Here is a 17,969-nt window from a genome sequence, read left to right on the forward strand (position 1 = left end):
ACTGCTTGTGTTTCACTCTCAAGGACAGCAGAAGAGATCATTGACAGCACCTGAGAAGACTCACTTCCTGCTGGAGCCACGGACCCACAACCACCCACCCACCATCAGAGTGGCCGATAACAACACACCCTGGAACTGACAATATAGACCTGGGTCTTTTGTTTCTACAGCTGAGAGCAATAAGTGTAAACTCCAGAGCTAGGCCCATAGGTCTGGAGCAGAGGGTGAAGGTGCTAATCAGATCAGGAGCCTGACTATTTATACAGGTTGCCTGGTTACTAGTTATCCTCTATGCTTGTTGGGAGAAAAGAAGAGGCACACTGATTTCAATACAATCTGTGCCCTATTCATAACTTTACTGAATCCAAACGTTTTATCTCTTTTATCTAAAAAAATGTAGAATAATGCACTAACTTTCCCCTCTATAAACCCCTGATGGTTTATTTCTTTCTTCATTAAGGAGTTTCACCAGACATGCACCAGCCACTCCCGCTTTTGAGCTGACAGCCAGAGATGTGTGTGTGAAAACTTTCATCTGTTTTTTTTTTTATGGGGAGCTGGGGGGCTGGGGAATTGCTGAGTTTTAAGGGTATATATTACTGGGAACGTTTGTAACAAAAGGAAGGACAGAGAAACATGGACAGACAGATTCTGTTATGAGTAGATTTCTTAACTCCGAGACTTTACCCCTCTTCGCTTATTGTGGTGTCTTTGACTGGACCCTGAGAGGGGTTTCTTGAGAGCTGGACTCTTAGGGACCCTGCTGAGAACCATTGCTTCTGCTTCTAGAGGACTTGTTGGCTTGCTTATTTATTCATTTATTTATTTACTGTTCATTGTTTTCAAACAAGGTCTCACTGTGTAGCCTTGGCTGGCCTGGAACTCACTTTGTAGCCCAGGCTGGCTCATATACATTCGACTCACATAGATCTGCCTGCCTCTGCCTCCCCAGTGCTGGTATTAGGACTTATTTCTGACTATATGAGTGGTGCAGCTCCTTCGACCAACTGTACTTCTGCCTTGCTTGCCTTTGCTTGCTTCCTTGATTCATTTATTTGCTGTTTGTTTACAAACGGAACAAGTGATTGTGTCAAGAGCATCTTAGTGTAGGCAAGTGTTCTACCACTCAGGTAGCCCCACCCCCTCTAGCCCCACCCCCTCTGCTGCCTGTCACACTTGGTCATCAACTTAACATCTCCAGCTACTTTCCCTCACTTTGTCCTGGCTTTTGTTTTTTATGACACTCTTTTCTAAAATGATGATATTATTGAGAATATGATATGCAATAATTATAGTGAACAGGAAACTCGTGTTATACAAAAATATGATTCTAAAATGTCTTTAAAAATATAAAGGTTATGAAAAGAAAGATAAATAACATTTTTAATTTTCTTCCTAGTTAGACCACTTATCTCAACTTATACCCAGAAGATAATTTAAAAATATACTTGCTAAAACACCTTTTGAAACTCCTAAGCATATGGTTGCTCCAATAACTCAGTAATAAACCCAATTTAACTAAAATACCAAAGTAGTAAAAGAGAAACTATGTGTTAAAAAAAAAATCACAGACACACACACTACAGGATAATAATGAAGACTTCCCTAAACTGTTTTGAAGGGATACAAATTTTATAAAATTAAAAAAATCTAAAAGCTTTGATCTTTAGATATTTTACTTTATGTGTTCTATAATACCATAATTCTAATAAGGAGGGGAAGTATATCCCTATGAGCGGGTACACAAACACATTATTCACGTTAGCACTTCATCCCACTGGGCCATTGCATGTATGCTGTGTCTGACTCATCTAGGCAGCTTCACAGGATTGACTAGTTTACAACTTTTAAAAAGAAAATTGTCTTGCCTTCGAATGGTAATCTTGCTCCAGTCTGGGATCTGATCCGGCTACCTGTTTGTATTTGTTAATTTTCATTTGATGATTTCTCTCCTCTATATCCATAGCACCTATCAAGTAGAAAAAAACCCATAAAATTAATTTTCAGTTCTTACTTCCGAATCCTAATCAGGATGTATAAAAGAAGGAACGTGAGGCTGGTATGCTATATCCACTCAACGTAGCAGATATAAATTAAATGTATTGGCTATATTTTAAGTTAAACTATGCATTTTGGTAAATAAAAGCATGACTACTAAACATAATACCTTCAACCTGAATAAAATATACTTGCATTAGAAGAGAAAAAACCTAGATAAAATACACTGGTACATCTCTGTCGTAAAGAATGTATTTGGTAGTACACAATTTTGGCACAAGAACTTTGGCTCTCAATCCACCATGTAAATCTAATTGGTTTGCGTTGGTTTCTAACTGTTTCCCACATGCAATTTCAACCTGAACTTCTAAACTACTGCCATGAAATCGGGCTTTGTGTTAAAGCCAGTTCTCCTAGAGTACACTAGAAATCTAGTTATCAGAAACTTTTGAATTTGAAATTTCTATAATAAAAATTTAAAAATAAGTTTATGGAATGCACTTTTGATGACATCATGCTGGTAAATATACAAAATACTACTGAAAACAACTAAAATAGAAGATATAACTGATAAAAATGAATGATAAGCCAATTATAAAAGTAGATCAGTGTTTTCAGTAACGGTTATTATGTCAAAATCAAGCAATTTTAGATAGATTTGTAAACTCTGATTGGAATTTAAAACTAAATTCATTTAGCTAACCCTAACATATATATAATATATATTATATATATAATATATGGAACATATTAAAAGTATGATTTCCATAAAGAAAATTCATGGGAAGATCATTTTTTTCAAAAATATATACATTGAAAAATACAAAAGCAGAAAATGAATTGAATGAGTTCAACTGGTGGCTATAGCAACACACTGTCATGTAAATTCATAAGCACTATGAATGTGGACAGGAATGTAAACACACAAAAAAACATACATGCCCTTTGCTCAAGATCACAACATTAAAGCTGAAGTAAAGAGAGCTAGACAAGAATGTACCCGTGAAAATAAGCATCTCATACTTACCTGATCTAAAGGAATAATAGTATGAATGGGATTGGAAATATAGCAACAGTGTTAGCAGTTACAGAAGCCTCTCCTCAGCCAGTGTTGTGATTCATAAAACACTACTTCTGCTCTGCAGTAATTTCATTATATACCAGGGAAGTCTTGCTAATAAATTTTAAGTGGAGAACTGATTAAATAAGATAAAAGTGAACACAATTTTCCAGAAAGATTAACAAAATCTTGGGCAAAAGTATGCATAAAGAATGAAATGATATGACCTCCAAATATGCCATCAAATTTCTGCTGTGTGATGAGACAGGTTTAGGTCAACCATAGACTTCTGTCCCAGACTTCCAAGTGATGGAGTTATCTCTATTTTTATGCCATCAAACGTAAATCAATTCTTCAGTAAGTAACCAATAAACTATTAAGATAGTCATATTTTAATAACAGTATAATTGACTCCATAATAAATTTAGGATTGCAGAAAACTGAATGATATATTAAAACATGAATACCTGTGACATGAAATATAGTCAAGTATAATACCTATTATTCCATTAAATTACCCCTGTGAAATTGTTTGTGCTCTAATATAAAACAAATTTGTTTTCCAACAGCAAAAGAATAAAAAAATTAGCCCTATATGAGAAAAAAATTATGTGTAGTGAGAAAGTGCTTTGCTTGGAAAGATTCTTTAAAAAAATTTTCATTTTGCTATCACAATCGAAAAATAGAATGTTAAATACAAATAATACCAACTGACAAGAAAATGTAAGCACACATAGATGTAGTTATAACACACACACATAAACAGAAGAATTTCCTAATACTTAGACTGTTTGGTGTGGGAGATGTGTATGACAGCCACACTTAGTTCCTTCTGAATACCGAGAAGCCAGTGACAGCAGGGAGGAACGGCAGACTTTTCGTATAAAGAGAATGCTAATATACATTGTAGGTGGATGTGTGTGTGCGCGCACGCATGTGTGTGCACGTGGTCCTGTGGTGGAGTGCTCGTTTGTGCGAGTGCATGAGAGCGTGTGCACGTCTGGATCCCAGGACCAGCTCCAGGGGCACTGTACTCCTGCTTTTGAGACAGGGCCTCTCATTGGCCTGAGCTCATCCTTTATGTTAGGTGCCAGGCCAGGGAGGTCTCAGTGAGACTGCTCAGTGAGAGGGACCTAAGCACAGGGCACCATTCCTGGCTTTTGTCCTTTGACTGGGTGACAGGGATGGAACTCAGAGTCTCGTGCCCTCAGAGCAAGCAGTTACTGAATGAGCTAGCTCCTTAGTCCTGAATTGCAGATTCTTTTGATTTGGCTCATAGCCAAACTTTAACTTGGCTGCAAGTCTGCCATGGCACAGTGAAAGCAGCCAAGGGGCGGTATTTATACAAATGACCATGGCTGTGTCCTGTACAAACCCACAGTGAGCAATACTAAATCTGTCTAAAGACAGAAGAGTGTCCATTCTCATTACTACTGTCCAACACGTCAGATTAACACCAATGACATATTAACCAGAAAATTAGGTGAGAGACAAAAACAGAAGAAGACAGTGAAAAGAGGAAGCCAAGTCATCCTTATTTGCTGATGGTATGATACACCTGTAACGCCCTCAAGACTCCATCAAGACTCACAGAACTATAAACAAAACCAGCAAAGCAACAGGAAACAAAATCAACATAAAAATTAATAGGTTTTCTATACAACAACTAATTTACAATAGCATCAAGAGATTAAAATGAAATACGTAGGAATGAAAATATCAAGGAAATGAAGGGTTGCTACAATCTAGAATATGAAAAACACTTTCTTGTTTATGTATTGAGAGAATTAATACTATTAAAATATCCATAACATCAAAAGAACCCTGCAAATTAAATGCAATCCACAAGAAAATAGCAGTGCAGTCCTCAAGAACTAGAAAACAAGCAAGCAAGCAAACAACCCAATTCAGCTATAAGCAAAAGAAACCTCAAAATTATCAAAGCTATGATGAGCAAGAAAACCAATGATGAATGCATGACAATAGCTGACTTCAAATGCACTCATGGGCAATAGAGATAGCATCGCTACTTGATAAAGACAAACACGGAAACCATGAAATAGAAAACTCAGAACCAAATCAATACAGTAGCAGCTGATTCTTGACAAGATCCCCAAACACACATCAGACAAACAGTGCTAAGCAAACTGGACATCACATGGAGATTGAAACCAAACCCATACCTCTCCAATTTTATAAATACCAGCAGAAAATGCATCACGGACCTTTATGAAAGACTTGAAACTAATAGTTGAAAAAAACAAGAGAACTCGTCAAGATTATAGCAAGGATTTCCTGAATAGGACTCCAAAATCCTAGGGAACAAAATCAAGAATTTAAATATTGAATCATATAAACTTCCAAACTTCTTTACAGCAAATGCAACAATCAACAGAATGAACGGACAACTTAAAGAACGAGAGATAAGTCCTTGCCAGATATTTATCTAACAGGATTAACATACAGAATACACAAAGAAAACAACAAACATCCTTAAAGATTTATTTCTAATAATGTGTGTATCTGTGTGCACATTTGCGCATGCAAGAGCCCCGGGAAGCTAGAAGTGAGCATCAGATGCCCTGGAGTTGGAGTTACAACTAACTGTTGCAGGTTCTGTAAAGTGGAGTCTGATTAACTGCTGAGCGTGTCTCAAGATCTCTAGAATGCTTTTAACACCCAACAAGAGTAATCAATCAAAAATGGGAAAATGATCTAAACAAACATTTTCAAAAAAAAGGACAAATGAAAAAGCAAAAATAAAATATAAGTTGCTAAGAAATAAATGAAAAATACTTAATACTTTAGCTGCCAGAGAATTGCAAATCATAATGACATTGAAATTCTTTTTCAAAACGGTGAGCACGGCTGTACTTTACATTAATAATATTATTACTATTTTAGGGAGGGGGTAAGAAATGTTGGTGAAACACAGGGAGAAAAGAACCCTAATACATAATTGGTGGGAAAGTGAGTTAACACTGCCACTAGGAAAGCAGTAGAGAAGTTACTTTTAAAAATCAAAACAACAAAAACCACAAGAGAACTGGAATATGATGCAATTACACTACTGGTGGGTATCTGGTTGAAGGGAATGAAGCTCATACATAAAGTTTGCTGTGTTCCATCAGTCAAGCTGTGAAATTAAGATGGGAAACTTGTCAACAAATGAAAAATAAATAAAAAACATGGCACATATACATAGTAGCATAAAGTCAGCTAGAGAAAAATGAAATCATGTCATTTGAAGACAATGGACGGGAGGACGCTATGTAAGCAAAATGTATAATCCAGATACCAGAAAAACAAGTGTCACAGGATTTCTTTCATAAGTGAAGCTTAAAGAAAAACAAAATTAAAAAATACATGAAGATGATGCTAAAAAGAGGGTCTATAATGGAAGGAGGAAGAAATTAGAGGGAGTGGGGAGGGACCGGATAATAGAAGGGGTGGATGGGAGTGAACACATGATCACAGTACAGTATTCCACATACGGAAGCCATGAGCAAAATGAACTAACCTGCATAACTAACAACACTTACGACTTTAAAAAAGCTTTCATTTATAAAACAAGTATGGAACAAGATTTAGGTCATACTGGTTTAATTTTACATGCAAAAGGGTCTTCTTCATTAGCAATGATCAAAAAATTACATAGGATCTGAGCTGGAAATATAGCTTGGATATATGCTAGACTTGCAAGCAAGTAGACCTGAGTTCAAGGCACAGAATTCAGCTCATGAAGAAATGCATGCATGTGGTGCACACTGACAGTTCCCGTGTTGGGACCTTGGACTCAATGGCCAGCCAGCATAACTCAGCAAGTTCCAGGCCAATGAGAAAGACTGCGTCAAAAAAAGAAGCGAATGCAGCTGAAGGGTGACAGCCAAGGTTGCCTCTGGTCTCCACACAGATGCACACAGGTGCATATGAGCACACATGGACACACACAAAATATATGGTTAGATTCTTGTATCATTATTGGAATTTAACAGACCACTGCAAGTGCTAAGAATAATACTGATCCTTATTTGTTATAATTAACTATATTGACCAAATTTCCAATCTCCAGGCTAGCTCTTTCTCTCCAAATACTCACCACTTAGAGAATGTATCCAAGAGGATTCACTGATTCTAGCCAAAACAATTCATCTCAGTGGATCACATTAGTTAACATGTTTGATTTAATAAACCCCCAACAGTAACTTTGAAATCTTCTAGAATAAACCGCAGGATAAATGAACACCATACCATAATCGATATGCCTTATATGAAGTCTCAGAGAGGAAGAGCCACGAATAAACTCACCATAAAGAGTTCCCACTGGTAGGTTTCAAACTCTGGACAGAGGGCTAAGGTGCCTGTTTAACATATCAAAGCAGACCTGGCTGCCAGGTTCTCCTGTCACAGGGCCCTCCTGGCTGGCATACCCAGTCTGCTACCCCAAGCTTCTCCCTTCCAGGGGCTGCCTTTCCCTTCCCTATACAATCCAACTATTTTGGTTACCTGGACTCTACCCTGTTTGGGTCTCCTGGCTGGTGCACCTGGTTCCCTTCTCTTCCCCTGTCCTCAGATGGCTCAGGGTCATGTCCACTTTCTCTTAGATGTCCCTGTCTCTGCTTATCTCCCTTTGATCTATAAAAAACTTTCTCTTCCACCATACCTAGTATGATCATGTCCTTTCTTTCTTATTATTTCTTTATTTCATTTACACACTAGCAAATAAATTTTTCTTTGCTGGACTTTTACCCAATCAAAGGAAAGCAATTCAGAAATAATATTTTTGTTTCATTCAGATTTAACCCTTTCTAGATTTGCCCTTCTCGGGATGAAAATAATTAATAAGATTCAAGGCAAATGGAAAGGGAATTGATTGAACAAAGAATGGACCTTAAAATCATGTATAGATGAGGAAAGGTAGGCCAACAGATAAACTGAACGTAGACAGTTTTTGTCCTGTTTTGTTTAAGATAAGCTCTCATAACATACTTCAAACTGGACTTGAATTCCCAATCCGCTGCTCCAGCCTGCTGTGTGTTGATACTACAGCAATGTGCCTTCAGGTCCATCTCTGCTCATTTTACAAAGGTACCAGTGATGCAGGAGACTTCTGTCTCTGCTTGTCTTTGTACCATGGCAGGTAGCTAACACAGGATATTCAGGAGCTTCACCGCTTTACGTCCTAGACGTATTAACAACGCTAATGTTATCATATAACATTATATAACTTGTATTATATAACAAACTCCAACAAAAATGTTCTGCAGAATTATTGTGATATGATTATTGTTCATTTTAATTTCCTTTATATTTTTCATTTCAACATTTAAAGACTCTTATGAGCCCTTAGGTATAAAATAAAATTATATTAGCCAAGGTTTTAGATCATAATTTAAATAAAATGATAATACTATATCAAACAAAGACATAAAATAAGAAAAATGTGGGTGTTTTAACCGAGAAAACTTGTAGAGAATACGTTTGCTACTTAAACTAAAAACACATTGCTAAATTAAATGACAGCAAACCCTAAATATGATGTTTCCAGTGCAGTAACAATTTCTTTCTAAATATACATGCTGTCCTCCTAAAGGTAATTATATATTTGGAACATGAGCTGGGCTAAAACTCATAACATTTATGAAGCAACATTGTAAGGAAGAAGGAAGAAGTAGAGAGGAGAGGTTTAGGGGTGTAGACACTCATTTTGATTCACATCAAAAGAAAATAAACAATTTATATGTTTTATTTATGGTGTCTAAATAAACATTTCACAAAGTGACATTCAGGCTTTTAGTCAGATTTAGGCTTGCCATTAGCTGGAGAGTTATTGCCAACGGTTAAAGGAGGTATTTGGAAGCATGGTTTTCAGCTGTACTCATGCCTGGCAGCCACGCTGTGCATCTTTCTCAAGCTGCTAATTGGTCACAGATGTACAAAGAAGAATGTCATGCCGTTTAACCCTACTTCATGACCCACAAACAGGAACATCTCAAAAGTGGATAGTAACAATGAAGAATAAAACCCAGCTGAGGCCACTCTTACGAGAAATAAACTGAAGGACTAGATGAATAACCATCTGGGCAGGTGACTTCATCTGGATGGAAGTTAACTTTCCAGCAGTTCCCACGCAAGTTACATCGAGCAACCTCAATAAAGCCTGAAGCAGGACTGGAGTGTCTGGGGTGTCCTTCACTTGGAATCTCTACATTCCTGTCTCGCTTTCCTCATCTCAGCCCTTCAGTCCACTTTCCCAGATCACCCGTTGCATGCTGGATCCATTTTTGGCTGTTAAATGTGCTGCAGGTGTTATGTAAGTTACAGGTATGTTGGAGGTGGGACTGGGCCGATCACTTCAGCCTAAATTTCTCAGACAGCTTGAGTCTTTAGCTGTTCAAAACATTGTATAATAGAGGGCTGTGGGCTTTAGCTACTGAAGAAATGTTTATAAACATTCCTTGAAAAAATGGGCTTGCAGGATGTGAATTCTAATAGTCCTAGGTTAAGAATTTTATGAATAATTTCTCCTTTTATAGGTCAGTTACATTGTATCATAAATTTAATATGACATCAATGTAACTAGGGAGTAACTTTAATGTAACATAATGAAGTGTGTTGATCATATGGCTACTTAAAGAAGAATTTTTAAGACTTTATTACATTTTTATTCCTGTATTAATAGACATATTACCAGTATTAAGACATTAAATCTAGAATTATTATAATTATACAAAATGTGTAGGTTTGGTCTATAATATTAAGAGGAAGCTTTAAATGGCTGAGGAACTCATTCTATTAATATTATATTTTGGCCATCAGTTTAGGATTTCATGACAAAATCTCCAAGCTTATTTTTCAGAAAAAAATTATGTCTAATTTTTACCTACTTTGTGTTCATTATTGGCAAACCCACAGCTTTTTGCATTACAGTTTTGACACTAAATTTACTACACTGATAATCTCCAACCAACTAACCAGTAAGGTGTTTGAATAATGAACATTAAAAGGACTCTTTAAAGAGAAAAATTTTAAATTAAATTGTACATATTTGTGTGTATGTGTTTGCTTTCATTCAACATAAGAATAAAATTAATGGCTGGATAAGATAGAATACTTTACATTTTAAGAGTAAGAAATTAAATCCCAATAAAATGAAACAAAATACTACCATGGAAAAGGAAAATATGCAGAAAGCTAGGAACAAGTCATTGCTTCATAAAAGTTGTCTTAACAATTACAGTAGCTTGCTTGTTTGGTAGTGTGTGGTAAAAACTCAGGACCACACACTTACGTGAGAACTGCACTCTACACTAGTAGCCACAAACTAATAACCTGCTAAATATAGCAGATAAAGCAAATAATAGAAACAATAGCAAATATAAATAATTTAGAATAAGTACTAATACAAAAATATATAAATTAAAAATAATACTATATAACAGAAAAAATACTTCCATATATTTTCCCACATATCTTGGGCTAAGCTATTTATAGGTTATAGTGACAAAGAAAATAACGTCAAATATCATGGGAGATGTGTGTCTAGGATCCTAAAGTTACTAACCTACTAGTTAACACTTCATTCAACCTTAGCAAAGCATTCACACCACCTCACTTTACCTACCGCAGACATCACCTTGACCTGCTAGTCAATAACCCACTAACAGCATTTCCGCCGTCAGAGGCTCTTTTTGGTGCCTCTGCTGGTCCGTCTGTCATTCCTGGCTTTGGACAGAATGCACTAGACTTCCTTACCCCCCGCTAGCCTGAGTCTGTAGAGTCTAACTCAGCTCTGGGCGGTGCAGAGCAAGACATCCCTGTAGTGTGCTGACTGTGATCAGCGGCAGAGTCCGCATCTCACAATGACAGACCTATCACCCACCACAGTGGGGGAATGTTTGCTGAGAAAGATTTCAGATTTCAGTTACCTAATAACAAACCTGTTTCATAACAATATCAGAAGCCAATAAAACATCTTTTTCTCTGGGAATTTTTAAATTTATTTTCTGAGAATATTATACACGAGTATCTATCATTTCTAATTCTCCCTCTCCTTTCTTTAAATTCTTCTAATTCGTGTGCTTACTAGACACCATCTATTCTTCCGTGGAGTGCTGCCTTCATTACCAGCTCTTTGCCTCAGAACCTCTGACCTCTCCCAAGTTATTTCTACCCTCTGGCTGTCACACACTCACTCACACACACACACACACACACACACACACACTCCTTTGACAACCTCTAAATGAAGCTCTGAGTTTTTCCCTTAGAGTAGCGTAACTTCCCCTCTCCTTCTGCCACTAAAACTTTATGTAGCGCATTTCTCTGATCTTCTTAATACTCATTTTCTTCTTACAAAATTCCCACTCCACTTTGTTTGCTTTAAAAGTCCTGACCTTTGTTCTCGAAATCTTTCTGCTTTGATAAGAGACATTCTTAGTTTCCCCAGAAGACTCTGACATCCCTTTCTTCACACTAAAACGCAGTGTGGCCTCTGCTTCTAAACAGAGGGGCCATTTCTACTCTTACCCAGGATAGAAAGCTGATGCTACAATACTAGCTGTCTCAGAAACATGCTGATATAACATTGTTTGACGCTTACAGAACCAGGCATGCGCACACACACACACGCACGCACGCACGCACGCACGCACGCAGAAGGTGTGGGCAGGTGTGAGGCAAAGCCAGAAACAGACCCTTACTCTTTCTAGGCCTGCATTTCTGCTCCTCCATGTTTACTTTCTGTTCACATGTAAATCTCTTTTATGTTCATTCAGTTCCAAAGCAAAGTCCCACACCTCTCTTCATCCATCATGGACACTCAGTAGCTTCAATCACATACACAAAGTTGTAGCATTAAAGTCTATTTGCCGCCCCCACCCCCTTGCCAACCGCCATGTATGTTCTACCTCAGAAACCCATTCCTGGGACCAAGCTTGCCCTCTTTATGTTATTTGTAAATATCTAACACAATAAATTAAATATCAGATTATACTCTGACAATACTCTCTTTTCTTTGGTTTGTCTTTATTATTATATCTAATTAATTATTTCACAGAATCTTTTCTTTCTCAGAAATTTTTGAAAAGTCTGCATCTATCCATGACGTCACATGACTTCACGTCCTTCCTTTGACCAACACTAGCTGTCTACTCTGCTCTTTTCCACTGCCCCCACAACAGTCTTTCTAGAGACAAACACCCACGTTCGTAATCCTATTGCTTAACATGTTTCAGAACTCAACCTCTGTGAACGCTGACTTTGTCTGCTAGTCTCTACGTTAACACCGCTTGAAGCCTTTGATCACAGTTTCCCTGTTCCCGTATCAATCTGAAACATTCTTTATAGAGATAGTCAACATTTTCTAGCTTTTAATATACAACTCGTTAGAACAATTACTTCTGAACTAACCCAAATCTTGCTGGAAATGATCATATCACTTTTTTGTGATTCTCACATTATTAACAGTGTTTATAACTAATTACTGCCTTTATTTGTTGGATGAGACCCGAAAATCCCTGCAGCTGTGTGTGTTTGCCTGGATCTTTCCTACATCCAGCAGGGCACTCCAGCGAGTTCTCTTAGAGAAAGTGTGTTTAATAGACATTCCAGCTTCAGCTGTCCCCTGAATATTTGTTTTAAACAGATTTTATTTGCATGTGTAAATTTTTGAACGCGCTGTTCAAACCATCCATACTGGCATGTTTACATAGCACATTATCTTCATCTGTTCATTACTAATAGGAATAAGAAAATAAATTTAATAAACTTAATCAAGGCCTGTGTTAGGTCTTTGGTTCCCTCATATCCTAGAACAATGATGGTTATTATATAACTAAAAAGTTTTTTTTCAACTTATGTAAAAGAGGAACAAATCGAGTTTTAAGTGTAGAATAAATTTGGGAGTAAATTATGATTAACTTATTAATTTAATCTGGCTGGCATACTCACATATATACATAAAAATGCATGCATCTTTTATATCTCTGGTTATATTTCTAGTTAGAGAAAGACAATGTATACACATTGTATGAAATTCACTATTTTACTTTTATCCACCATATTGGAGCAGCTGCTGTAAAAAGATGAAAAATAAATACTTTAAAAACCTGCAAAATTAAATATTTTCATATATTAGAAAATGAAATTTTATGAAATGAGTAAAAAATGGCAAAATGTTTCCAGGCAGGGTAAGTTAGATTATATGAAAAGCAAAGCAAAGGGAATCAGTAGGCGAGACAGACCTGTGCATCTTCTCCCTGCGGAGTCCCCGTGGTCTGCGGTCACAGCACAGAATGAACATAGACAAAGGAGAAGGGTGTGAGTGATGAACTCAGGGGAACACGACACTGAAGAAAAGAGCCCGCCACTTGGAGGGAAAATCCTGGGCAGTCATAGCATTAAAAAACGCAAGGATTGATGGCAAGGTAGGTAAGTAGCTGTAGGTTAGCAGAATGAGAAAAATACAGTTAGTGTATAGGAGAGGATCTAAAAAGTTAGTAATCTAAGGACAGCCAATCTTGAATACAGACACTGAAGGAAAATCACATTAGTAAAGCCAGTATTGTTTATGTCCACATTTTTAGACATTACTGAGTTAAATTAAAACCCATGAAAATGCCTTCAATATTTAAGTATCTGAAGAAAGAATTAAATTGAGTTATTTCATTAAAAAGAAAACGGCATCCCACCCAAACTGTGATGTTTCTACAGTTAATCAGAAAAACGTTTGTCTATCAGGCCAACATCTCATTACATAATTTCACTCTAGTTAAATGTTTAAATAAAAAAATACAAAACAATAAAATATAACACAACGCATCGTAAGAACAGTGGATGAAATATAAGGATGTAGCTTATCACTTCATTTTGATAAATTTCTTTTGACCACAATCCATTATAATAAGCATCTATTCTGAAAATCTTCACAAATGTCACATTATAGATTGTTACTACAATAACATTTACCCCTGCAAACCATTATGGGCTGGAAGGGATAGGGCATATGTTTGGGAAATAATACTCTTCTAACTATTACCCGAGAATTTGAAAAGACATTGGTTTATATAGTAATTTGAAATCAAGAAAAAGCCCATTAAACTAAGCTTCCAAAGAAAAATTTCAACATATTGGTGACGTAGTGCTAGCACAATTGATACAGGGAAGCAATTTAACACAAAGTCATATAATCTCCTATGGAAATCAAATATTCATTTCTGAATCAAATACACAAAATTCTTAAAAATCACTGTTCTAATTGTTTGAATTATGGGTTTTGAGTGATTATGGGTGATGAAGAAAAAACATGTTGGAATACAAATATATTAAATTTTAAGTCCTAAAGTAATTAATTCTTCAAACAAATGCTCCTTCTCACAGATGGTAAGAAATGAAATCTTCCTATCATAAGAAAAGCACTGAGAGGTCTTAGAAGAAGCTGAAAGATAAAATATCGGGAAAAGGAAGGACAATTTTGATACCTAGCAATGTTGTTTTATTGTGAAAGCATATTTTCATGTATCAAGACAAGGCACTCCTCACAGCTGTGCTTCAAGCTAGCGGCTCCTAATATAATTAAACACAAGAAAAAATATCGATGCCCTTCAGAAACACACACATCTACATGTATAGAAAATGAGTAAGCCATGTTCCCCCTTCCATGCCCATTTCACCCACACTGTGAGATCCACAAAATATCAGATATATTAATAACAGGCCCACACTGAATTCTTTCTGTCACATTGTTAGTCTTTGATATGACATTTTATAGAAAAACATTAACACAGTGCCAAAACAGTTAAAAGGATAACATGTTAAAAGTAAATTGGCAAGAATTAGAAAGAAAAGATTGTTTACAGATACAACATCTCAATTTAATCTCTTTTTTTCAGAAATGCAATTAATTAAGCTTCCTTCTTTTCTGAGCATTTTCCCGTACACTGGATTAATTGATATGGTTTTCATACTATGTATTATTCTGTAAATGGCAATTTCTTCTCGATTTCACTCATTATTAGTAAACAGAAGACACAGAGAGTTCAAGGGAACTTACCCAAAGTCACAAAACCCATACAGTGGCGGGATCAGTAACAGAATAAACATTTTTCCTGATTACCTGGCTAATTTTCTAGTCAATGCTATATGCTCCAAGAACTTGTGAGACAAAAAAAAATCAAAACGATGAAGAACCAAAGAGCCAACCTTCTCACCGAGAGACCTGAACTAGACATTCAGTAGGAGACCCCCACACCACACATGACCAGTTACCCAGGATGTTTTTATTTCATAAAGATAGCACAGGACCTACAATCCTTTAATACAAATTTTATATTATTCATAAAGCAAATAAAAAGGATATATCTTGAGCACGATTTTACTATTGACAGAAAGTGTCTATTAAATCACTTTCATCATTTATGTCACTATGATACAGTGATGAACAGGTCCAAAGAGTATATATAAAACATAACTCAGAAAGACAGAGTCATCGAGCAAATCAACAAACCTCCATGTAGAATCAGTTACCAGTGTTGTAGAAGGCTTTCTTGCCTTCCTTGGGGTTACAGTTATATATGTAGTGCGTGTTAAAACAGTCTCATTTAAAAGAAACAATCACAAATCAGACTTCAGCAATCACATCTTTTGTCAAGCTAATACCCACTGGCCCTTAGAGGAAGCTCTGTGTCAGCCGGTAGGTCCCCATGCACCCATGTTCCCAATGAGTTATTAAGAAAAGAATTTGGGAGACGGCATGAGGTAAGAATGAGAAGGCAATGGGTGGTATACGTATAGCTCGTTTTACACATGTAAGAAGTTGTTAACGATAGAGTCAATTTTTAAGAAGTTTTATGCATCCCCTCTGCACTTCCCGTTTCTGTAGCTCTCATCTGATCATCGCCGTGACACAAATGTTATGCTTCCCAGTTCGATGGTAATTTAAGAATGGCTTTCCACTCCAGTCAACAGCCAGTTACCACACTCTCTAAAGACAGCAAACCAGGGCCTTCATTCAACCAGCCAGGCAAGAGCCATCACAGAGAGCAAAAAGGACCCTGTTTGCTAAGTGCTGACTTGTGCCGCAGTTATGGTTAGAGCTTTGTTTCAGACTTTGCAAATACAAAGAGCTTATCAAGTACATGCTCACCATCTGCTCTTGTCCTCATTCTAGCACAGGAAATCAAATATTTTCACAAATTACAATGAAATCAAACCTGATTTATAAAAATGTAGGCACCATTTTATCACTATGTAAAAGTATCTTTCAGGAAATATTTTTAAATGTAAAGAACCATCAAGCTATAAATCAGAAAAAGATTTTATTTTATTTTTTTTAGTTTTTGATTCTAACTCAAGAAAATATACACACATACTTACCAAAAATCTAGATATTTTGGCTAAATATTCAGATATTTTGGCTCTTAAAAAAATCTATTGTATATTATTTTCATTAACTACATTTGGTATAAATAGTAAGATGTTAAAAATGTGCTTAGATAACCATCCTGCTATGCAAAATTTTAAGAAAATCAAAATATTTTTTGTTGTAAATGATATTTTATATTCTTATATTTCTATTGAGCATCTATAAAAATTCAAACAGACATCATCATCTATAAGAAACTTTGCAGTAAAAAGCAGATAGTTATCAGCCGCTTTCACCAGAGGCCTTAAGCATCATCCTAAAGCTCTGTTGATGAGCTAGTGGGCCTCCTCCTCCTCAGCACTGAGAAAAGCTCAGTACAGCCAGACTGTGCTGGAGAGAACCGGCCTGGAGTCTACAGGCAAGTTTCGAGAACCAGCATTCTAGCCAAACATTCCCAACACAAAGAGAAGGAAGCACCAAGAGTTTAAGGTTTTTAGAGGACTAAGCCAGCAGCAGAATGTGATTTACAGTGGCACATGAAAGAGATAGATCTTTCCAGAACAAGCCTGGAGAGCACATTCTGAAGCAGGATGGATGGCCTTAGGGACGAGCCAAGAGGAACATAACTGGATTCTGGGGTTTGGTGATGTCCTGAAATTAGGCCCTTGAGGATCAAGCCATGGCTATCTTTATTTCTAAGTGTAATAGCACTTAAATCTAAAGCTTACCTGTTAATTTGAATCTTATTAAACACTAACTTAATTTGCCCTACATGAATCTTTCTCTATCAAGAAAAAAAATGATTAATTCTATCAGAATCCATAAATTATCAGAAACTATGCAAAAAGTCACTAGGAACAGAATCCTGATTAATCTTCCCAGATTGAACGGATAAAGATATCAAATTAGAAGACTAGTTTAGAATTATTCTGTAGATTGAATACATATCCTTTCAAAAAAATCTCAAGGCATTCAAAACCAAAAGTATAAAATAAGGATATAAAAAATAAAAATACCTAAGACATGTGAAATTTAATACACCAAAAACAGATAAATTTATAAAACATAATTCCAAAGAAAAAGTCTCTATTTTTCACATTAGTTACATAAATTAGTCACATAAATATTATGACATGAAAACATTTAGATTGGAAAAAACTAACACTCAAATCATATAACGCTAAAGTAGAACTTAAACAATAGTTCTATAGTAATTGGTAAAGCCTAAGTGGTTACACTGAATATTACTAAGTCATAAAATAATATATGTTACTCTAATATAGTGTTTGATTGACTTGTTTCAAAAAACCAACAAAACAGAAACAACAACAAAACAAAAAAATCAATCAACCAACCAACCAACCAACCAACCAACCAAACAAACAAACAAAAAACCCCAAAACCAAAAAACCATGGCAAGACAAAGGCCCAGAGAGTGACTTTCAGGAAGACTGCGAATGGAAGGACCAGTCATCGTGTAAGGAGGGAATCAAACAGTTCTTAGATGTAACACACTCATGCACAGAAAGTGACAAACCCTCTCATGCA

The 17,969-nt window shown here is 36.3% G+C and overlaps 1 protein-coding gene across 49 annotated transcripts in view; it reads right to left on the reverse strand.

Moving 5' to 3' along the window:
- The window catches only part of Rims2 (regulating synaptic membrane exocytosis 2), a 410,761-nt gene that overhangs the window by 136,029 nt on the left and 256,763 nt on the right, over positions 1–17,969 (reverse strand). For 27 of the 49 annotated variants that reach the window (XM_075961105.1, XM_075961103.1, XM_075961108.1 and 24 more), the window contains one exon: positions 1,869–1,969. The exons of the other annotated variants lie outside the window; for them this stretch is intronic. In XM_075961105.1, the coding sequence (XP_075817220.1) occupies positions 1,869–1,969 (101 nt within the window). The remainder of the gene's footprint in view (positions 1–1,868; positions 1,970–17,969) is intronic. 49 annotated transcript variants of the gene reach the window in all.

The sequence above is a fragment of the Microtus pennsylvanicus genome, chromosome 2, assembly GCF_037038515.1.
Source record: "Microtus pennsylvanicus isolate mMicPen1 chromosome 2, mMicPen1.hap1, whole genome shotgun sequence".
Lineage (NCBI taxonomy): Eukaryota > Metazoa > Chordata > Mammalia > Rodentia > Cricetidae > Microtus > Microtus pennsylvanicus.